Source organism: Chrysochloris asiatica, unplaced genomic scaffold, assembly GCF_000296735.1.
Source record: "Chrysochloris asiatica unplaced genomic scaffold, ChrAsi1.0 scaffold00040, whole genome shotgun sequence".
Taxonomy (NCBI): Eukaryota; Metazoa; Chordata; class Mammalia; order Afrosoricida; family Chrysochloridae; genus Chrysochloris; species Chrysochloris asiatica.
Genome location: NW_006408558.1, coordinates 20,299,572 through 20,308,255, shown reverse-complemented (window position 1 = coordinate 20,308,255; position 8,684 = coordinate 20,299,572). Strand labels below are relative to the sequence as shown.

General features: G+C 51.1%; 1 protein-coding gene across 1 annotated transcript in view; it reads left to right on the top strand.

Annotated features, from left to right (window-relative positions):
- VPS51 (vacuolar protein sorting 51 homolog (S. cerevisiae)) overlaps nucleotides 1–8,637 on the top strand; it is a 16,336-nt gene extending 7,699 nt beyond the window's left edge. Inside the window, exons 3-10 of the mRNA XM_006860947.1 lie at nucleotides 4,413–4,559; nucleotides 4,648–4,867; nucleotides 5,095–5,812; nucleotides 6,140–6,355; nucleotides 6,476–6,694; nucleotides 7,053–7,174; nucleotides 7,268–7,355; nucleotides 8,377–8,637. Of these exons, the coding sequence (XP_006861009.1) occupies nucleotides 4,413–4,559; nucleotides 4,648–4,867; nucleotides 5,095–5,812; nucleotides 6,140–6,355; nucleotides 6,476–6,694; nucleotides 7,053–7,174; nucleotides 7,268–7,355; nucleotides 8,377–8,637 (1,991 nt within the window). The remainder of the gene's footprint in view (nucleotides 1–4,412; nucleotides 4,560–4,647; nucleotides 4,868–5,094; nucleotides 5,813–6,139; nucleotides 6,356–6,475; nucleotides 6,695–7,052; nucleotides 7,175–7,267; nucleotides 7,356–8,376) is intronic.
- The last annotated feature ends 47 nt before the right edge of the window (nucleotides 8,638–8,684 follow it).

Genomic DNA, 8,684 nt, shown 5'->3' with positions numbered 1-8,684 from the left:
AGCTTGAGAAATGCTGAGCGTGTTCTTCCTTTTTGGTTTTCTGACTCCAGATCTTTGCACATTTTGTTGTAATATTTGACTTTGTCTTCTCAAGCTGACCTTTGAAATTTTCTGTTCAGCTCTTGGACCTCCTCATTTCTTCCCTTTGCTTTAGCATCTCTACACTGGAGAGCAAGTTTCAGTGTCCCTTCTGACATCTACGTGTATTTGAGTTTTTCCTTCTTTCCTGTCTTCTTAGTGACATTTTGCTTTCTTCCTGTATGATGTTCTTGATGTCATCCCACAACTTTTCTAGTCTTCAGTCTTTAGTGTTTAATGTATCAAATCTGTTCTTCAGATGATCTCTGAATTCAGGTGGGATATATTCAAGGTCATTTCATAGTAGCCTGCAAATGTTCACAGAAGCATTACTCCTAATTGCCAAAAAGTAGCAAAAATCCAAATGTTCACGTGATTAAATTAACAAAATGTGGTATATTTATACAATGGAATAATTTCCAGTAGTAAAAGGAATAAAGTACTGCAATATGCAAAAACATAGATAATAAGTCTGAAAAACATTAGACTGAGTGAAAGAAGCCAGGCACAAGGGACAAATATTTTGTTTATGTTAAATGTACAGAAGAGGCAAATCCATGGAGACAAAAAGTAGATTAGTGGGTGCCAGAGTCTAAGGGGGAGGAGGGATGAGGTTTTTTGTTGAGGTGGGGGCAGGTGATGAAATAAATGTTCAAGAATTAAGTAATGGTGTTACTTGTGCAACCGTCTCACTGAATTGTATGCTTTAAAGTAGTGATTTTGGGTGTGGTTTTTTTTTGGTATTTGAATTTAGAAAACTCCCACAGAGCCCATGTCTGACTTCCCCTGGTTTCACAAGGGAGAAGGAGAATCAGATTGAACATCAGCCCGAGGCAGATCCCTGTGAAGCAGAGGTCAGACATGCCTCTACCCTGCAACCTGCTTTATTCTGACAACGGCCATCCCTCCCCCATCGCTTTCTGCTTCACATCTGGATCCGTATCCGTTGCAGTGGCCACACAGAATTCATAGACAGTACTCATGATTATGGGGTTTGTCAGGGAAGTGAACAAGGTGCAATTCAGGAGCAGAAACTAGTCAGGAGGCAGCAGTTTTCCAGTCAGGGACGCCTCTTCTCTGCTGTACACCTCACTCGTGTTTGGATCTCTTAGCCACATGGCCCTTCGGCCTCTGCCCTACTCAGCAAGTATCACAGAGCTCCTTTAACTAGTCGGTAAGTGCCCAACAGGCACATTCGGCAAGGCAGCCTCCTGCCCATAGGCACCAAAGCCTGCAGTTGCTCATTCGCCCCATGCTCCTTTGCTGTTGTCACTTTTCCAGGTAGGGCTCTCACACTCTGCTCATGTCTTCTTTCTTGATGATCCTGGGATCATCTGAGAGGCTCATTTTAAACTTGCTGGGATGGCAAAACAAACCAATCCTGCGTTAGAGTCCTGTATACCCTATTTGCATGTTCCCACCCAGTCATTTGACGAGAGTTGGGAGTCCTGGTTTGGCGGTTCAAATCTGCCACCTGCTCCTTGGAAACATTATACAAGCTCACTACGAGTCAGAAAGGAGTTGACTAATGACACAACACAAGAAGACTTTGGATAGAACAGCAAAGTAATTGCAAGGTACCACAGAATTGTATCTCAATTGTAAACCAACAAGTTTGCCAACCTTTGGCCTCAATCATGAATTTAATTATGTAACAATGCATTTGCCAGTTTCAAGATTGGAAAAGTCCCTGAGGCTGTACAATGAAGAGGCTTCTCCAGTTCCTTCCCCTGCTGTTCCCTTTACCTGGATGCAACCACTATGTTAATTGCATTAATTAATATTAATATAGCCTTATTGGTCACAGTAGTATTACTCTGAAATCAATCATTTTATCATCAATGTATTTTTCTAATCCTTATGCTTCATTTGACGACAAAGCAATCTTTAACAGTGACTTTTATTGAAAATTCACAAGCCTGCTGTTGCGCTGTAGGATAAATTCTAGACTGCTAACTGCAAGGTTGGTGGTTCAAACCTACCATTTGCGTCTCAGAAATCCTGTACAGGGTCACTATGAGTGGGAATCGACTCGATGGCACTTGAAAACCAACAAGCATTTAGAAAATTACAGAGATCGTAAGTGGGTAGTCCATGAATTTCACAAAGGGAACACCGATGTATGCAATCAGCACCCACATCAAGAGCAGTAAGCCCTTGCCTGCTTGCTTCCAGTTACCCTCCCAGGGTTGCTAGTGTCTGACTTGTATTTCAAGAGACCAGTGGGTGGAATCCTCACCCTGCTCTAAGGAGATCCAGTTTAGTCTGTAATGACTCAAATGATGTAGCTCCACTGGGTTTTTTTCATGATAAGTTTCTAGTGTAATGGCCCTGTGACTGCTGTCAGTAATGGACACTGGTATTGGGGCTTGGTTGGCTCCCATTTAGTAACTTCGTTTTTGGATTTTACCTGTTGGGAAGGCAGATTTTGAGCTACCCATGTAAGTGTCAGGAGCTCAAACCCTCTCTACAAAAAGATTATAGCATTGGCAGAGCTGGAAGGAGGTTGCATCAGCAGTTGAAAGGCCTGTCAGCAAAACTACAACATCACTGGGAGAGCAGGAAATGCCTATGAGCGTCCAGGCCCATGCAGATCTTCCCAGAGCTCTTGGCCCTCTGTCCTTCCAGGTTCCTGTAAAGATTGAGCCTCAGAAACTCAGAAATAGATTCAGGGGCAATGGGTGTCCTCTCAGAGGTCATCCCTTGCCTGGTTCATGATCCTGCCTACAGACTGTATTGCTTGTCCTAATCTCTTTTTGTATCCCAAAGGTGATTGGCTCAAAACATACCCTACTTACCTCTTCACAAAGAAAACCCATTACCAAATGAGATTATAACCCAAGTATTGTTGTTAAGTGCCGTTGAGTTGGTTCCGACTCATGGTGACCCTGTATAGGGTTTCTAAGGAGCAATTGGTGGGTTTGAACCTGTGGTTCCCAATCCAGTGCTTATCCTACAGCACCACACACACAGGTATTGGGGTAAGGATTAAAACACATCTTTTGCTGGGGTACAGTTCAGTCCGTAGCAATGGTCAATACTACTAGGCTTTTCCATCTTTGACAATCAGAGAGGTGAAAAGTGCCATTTCAGCGTAGTTTTGGTTTTTCAAAAAGTGTTAAGATGTACATCACACACCATGCATCATATTAATCATTTCCAAGTGTATAATTTGGTGTTAAGCAGTGCACTCACTATGTCGTGCAGCCATCACTACCACTAAACTCCAGAGCTTTTTCAGCACTCCCGACAAACTGTTCCCCATCTTGGAGTTTTCATCTCATGCAACTTTTCTTGTGAGTTAAATTGAGCATCTTTTTGATGTTTAAGAGCTGTTAAATTTCACTTTCTTTGAACTGCCTGCCTGCTGGTACTCCTTTGCTCTTTTGTATAGTTGTTCTTTCTCATAAAGGAGCCCTGGTGGTTAGTGGGTAAAGTGATTGACTGCCAAGTGGAAGGTCAACAGTTCGAGCCCACCAGCCGTTCCATGGAAGGAAGATGTGGTTGTCTGCTTAGGTAAAGCTTGACAACCTTGGAAACCCTGTGGGGCAGTTGTACTTTTTCTTACTGGGTCACTGTGAGTCAGAATCGATTACAGGGCAAGGGGTTGATCTGTTTTGTTCTTTTGATAGTGATTTATAGGGGTTCTTTCTATGTTTAGGGATAGTTGTGCAGTGAGCTGTGACTCACGGTTACTTGGGTGTTGACTTGGTGTTTTGGTTCAGTTTATGGAGCAGACAGCTTTATTAATGTCTTTGATGGTTTCTGAGTTTGGAGTCTTTTTAAACGAGAACTTTCGTACCTTAATATGATTTTTAAATTCTCCTGTATTTCCTTCTCTTTTGTGGTTTTATTCTTAAATCCAGTATAAACCTTTGATTCATCTGCCATGTGTGTATGTGTATATTTTAAGATACGAGGTCTGGATCCAACCCAATTTATTTTTCATCTGGCTTCCCAGTGGTCCCAACACCATTTATTAATTCATCTTTCCCCCATACTTGAAACATTGCCTTTATCATAATGTTAAATGTTTTTGTATCTGGAGGATTGACATCGTTGTGATGTTGAGCTTCCGAGCTATAGGATTCCACTTTTTCAGGACTTCTGGCATGTTCCTTAGTAGTTTACATGACATTTCCTCATGTAAACATTGAAAGTCTTCCATTTTTTGCTAGGCATTTCCTGACCCTCCAGGAACTGACTAAATGCCCATTTGTGAATGTGGGTGGGTGGGAATGAGCCTTAAATCACATCTAAAGTTTCTGCATCCTGTCCCCCACCCTCACCCCCAAGTCATCTCCTTTCCCTTCTCCTGGACCTTTGCCTCCCAGATACCATCCGGAAGATGAAAAACGATTTCCGGAAGATGGAGGACGAGATGGACCGGCTGGCGAACAATATGGCCGTGATCACGGACTTCAGCGCGCGTATCAGTGCCACACTGCAGGACCGCCATGAGCGCATCACCAAGCTGGCAGGTGGGCGCCGTCCCAGGCCCCCAGACCCCCCCCCCCCATGCAGGCCAGGTGCTAGTATTACCTTACCAACCCCCTCCCACACCCCCAGGAGTCCACGCGCTGCTCCGGAAGCTGCAGTTTCTCTTTGAATTACCCTCGCGCCTCACCAAGTGTGTGGAGCTGGGCGCCTACGGGCAGGCGGTGCGCTACCAGGGCCGAGCGCGGGCCGTGCTGCAGCAGTACCAGCACCTGCCCTCCTTCCGCGTCATCCAGGATGACTGCCAGGTCATCACGGCTCGCCTGGCACAGCAGCTCAGACAGCGCTTCAGGTGGGCGTGCCCTCAGTCCTCAGCCCAGCCCTACTCCAGGGTCCTGCCCCCCTGGCCTCAGAGCCCCACCCACGCTGAGTGCCCACCGTGCATGCCAGCCCTTCCGGGAACAGTGGCCCTGCCTTACATGTACCTGTCTCCCACTATCTCCCGTCTTCCTCGCCAGCCCCCCTGCTGCCCCCTCAGCTGCCCAGGTCCCTGCCCCTCACTGGCATCTGCTGCCACAGGGAGGGCGGCTCAGGCACCCCTGAGCAGGCTGAATGCGTAGAGCTGCTGCTGGCCCTCGGCGAACCTGCCGGGGAGCTGTGTGAGGAGTTCCTGGCGCATGCCCGCGGGCGGCTAGAGGATGAGCTGCGGAGCCTGGAGGCGGAGCTAGGGCCCTCCCCGCCGGCGCCTGATATCTTAGAGTTCACCGACCGTGGGGGCAGCGGCTTCGTGGGTGGCCTCTGCCAGGTGGCCTCAGCCTACCTGGAGCTGTTTGAAGCCCAGGGCCCAGCAGGGGTAGAGAAGCTGACAGCCTTCGCCAAAGACCTCGGCAGCCGCTACTTTGCACTGGTGGAGCGGCGGCTTGCTCAGGAGCAGGGTGGCAGTGACAACTCGCTGCTGGTGCGGGCGCTGGACCGCTTCCACCGGCGTCTGCGGGCCCCTGGGAACCTGTTAGCTGCCGCAGGGCTCTCCGAGGCAGCCACGAAGATTGTGGAGCAGGTGGCCCGCGAACGCCTGGGCCACCTTCTGCAGAGCCTTCGGGCCGCCTTCCTGGGCTGTCTGACTGATGTGCGACAGGTGCTGGCTGCGCCGCGCCTGACTGGGAAGGAAGGCCCTGGGCTGGCCGAGTTGCTGGCCAATGTGGCTAGCTCCATTTTGAGCCACATCAAGGCCTCGCTGGCTGCTGTGCACCTCTTCACTGCCAAGGAGCTGTCTTTCTCCAACAAGCCCTACTTCCGGGTATGGCCCGCCCCTGGACACTCTTAGGTATCCTATGGTAGCAGCCCTCAGCAACCTTGACCATGCTGGGGGACCGGGAACAGGTAGCCCAAGACTCGGGGCCCTGTGGCTCTCTTCTCAGGTTAAACAGCATTGGGAAGACCCGAAGGGGTGTTTGTATGGGGGCTGCAAACAGGGAGGCAGGATCTTCAGTGCCAGCTCTGCCCTTCTTTCCCCTACCCTCATCCTCACAGTGGGAGGTGGGGGGGGGAGCTACACGTGGAGGGTGGAGGGGTCAGGTCACTTAGGGCCCCCCAGCAGAGGGTCACCAGCAGTCCCTCCTCACAGGGTGAGTTCTGCAGTCTGGGCGTCCGGGAGGGCCTCATCGTGGCCTTCATCCGCTCCATGTGCCAGACGGCTCAGAGCTTCTGTGAGAGCCCCGGGGAAAAGGGGAGTTCCACGCCGCCCGCGCTGCTCCTGCTGCTGTCCCGTCTCTGCCTGGACTACGAGACAGCCACCATCTCCTACATCCTCACCCTTGCTGACGAACAGTTTCTGGTGCAGGTACCTGTAGCTCTGAGACCACATGTCCTGCCTGTGCCCACCCCATCCTCCACCTCGCCCAGTCCATCTCCCAGGCAACCCCCAGTCCCACTACTCTTCTGTTCTTCTTGCCCGCCTCAGGACCAGTCTCCAGTGACACCTGTGAGCACACTGTGTGCAGAGGCCAGGGAGACGGCGCGGCGGTTGCTGACCCACTACGTGAAGGTGCAGGGTCTGGTCATATCACAGATGCTGCGGAAGAGTGTGGAGACTCGGGATTGGCTCAGCACCCTAGAGCCACGGAATGTGCGCGCTGTCATGAAGCGGGTGGTGGAAGACACAACTGCTATCGATGTGCAGGTGCTGCCTGGGCTGCGGGCTGGGGACTACTGTTTGAGGCTCCTGACCTTGACACAGCAGGGGTGGGCAGTGCTGGCACCCATAATCCCATTCCTCCTCATTCTTGGGTTGTGGCACCACTGCCCCAGTTTCACCAGAGTCACCCCAGAAATAGAGCCAAGGCTGGGCCTGAAAGCTGGGCCTGAAGATTGGGCCTTGGGACCAACTCTGTGCCCCGCCTTTGTCTCACTTCATTGTTTCCATAGTGGTGGGTACCAACTATGATTCTTATAACAAAGCAATAGGTCACTTACGTAATACCTGGTGGACAGAGGCCCCTATACTCTGGCCTCCCTGCAGTGCCCCTTTTAACCACTAGGTGGGGCTCCTGTATGAGGAGGGTGTTCGCAAGGCCCAGAGCAGCGATTCCAGCAAGAGGACTTTCTCTGTCTACAGCAGCTCTCGGCAGCAGGGCCGCTATGCGCCCAGCTATACACCCAGGTTTGGTTTTGTGGTTAGGGCACCCTGGGGGGAATGGGCAAAAGAAGACTGGGGCGCAGGGGGGCCTTTGATGCCTTACATCTCCCCTTCCAGTGCCCCAATGGATACCAACCTCTTGAGCAACATCCAGAAGCTGTTCTCTGAACGCATTGACGTGTTCAGCCCTGTGGAATTTAACAAGGTCTGAAGCCCCCAGTGACCCCGGGATCTTGGAGAAGTCCTAGGGCACTGTCGTGGCCCAGCTGGCTATGACCCTTGTCCCCAGTCCCTGGGATTGTTTCTAGGAGTGAGTGGTGTTCTAGAGACCCACCCTTTCCCCTGCGTGACCCTCCCAAAATCCCACGGCCCCTTCCCCTGACCTTGATGTACTCCTAGCCTAGGTTTGGGCATTCCTCTTGTGTGCCTCTTGCCCTGTCAATGTACCCACAGTAAGGAGTGCTCATGGCCCAGTGGTGAAACATTCTGCTGCTGACTGAAAGTTTGGCAATTCAGATCCACCAGCCAAAATCCATGAGAGAAAGGTGTGGCTGTCTGTTTCCAGAGAGATTGTTGTTGTTAAGTATTGTGGAGTCGGTTCCGACTCATAGTGACCCTGCCCAGGGTTTCTGAGACTGTGGATTTTCATGGGAGCAGAACGCCTCATCTTTCTCCCATGGAACCGCTGGTAGTTTTGAACTGCTGACCTTGAGGTTGGCAGCCCGACTCATAACCTCTATGCTACCAGAGCTCTTTCTAGAGAAGTTGTTGTTGTGAAGTGTCATTGAGTCAGTTCCAACCCATAGCGACCCTATGTCTATGTGTAGGGTTTCCAAGGAGTGGCTGGTGAGCTTGAACTGCCCACCTTGCAGTTCAAATGGCTTTGCAGTCGGATGCATTAAGCCACAGGGCCACCCCAGGACTCCTGAACATCCTTTTGGGCATTTAGGATCTGCCCTTTGGGGTCACTATCTGTTGGAATTGACTCAATAACAGTGGACTCCCAGTAGTCCTGAGCTTTGTAGTCACACCATGGTCCCTGCCACAGCTCTCTCGCTAATTCTGCCCATGTCAGTGCTGGCCACCAAGTGCTGGGCCCCACTGTCCCCTCCCCTCACAATGAGGGTACCACCTTACTATTCCATGACCCATGCCCCCTCTCCGGGGATTCAGCCCTGTGCCACCTCCTTCAGTCCCTGAACTGCATGCCGGTTCCCTGCCTGCAGGTGTCGGTGCTGACAGGCATTATCAAGATCAGCCTGAAGACGCTGCTGGAGTGCGTGCGGCTGCGCACCTTTGGGCGTTTCGGGCTGCAGCAGGTACAGGTGGACTGCCACTTCCTGCAGCTCTACCTGTGGCGCTTTGTGGCCGATGAGGAGCTCGTGCACTTGTTACTCGATGAAGTGGTGGCCTCAGCTGCCCTGCGCTGCCCAGACCCAGTGCCCATGGAGCCCAGTGTCGTCGAGGTCATCTGTGAACGCGGCTAGGTCATCTGGACCCACCCCACCCGTCCCCCGGCCTCCTGTCTAATCAG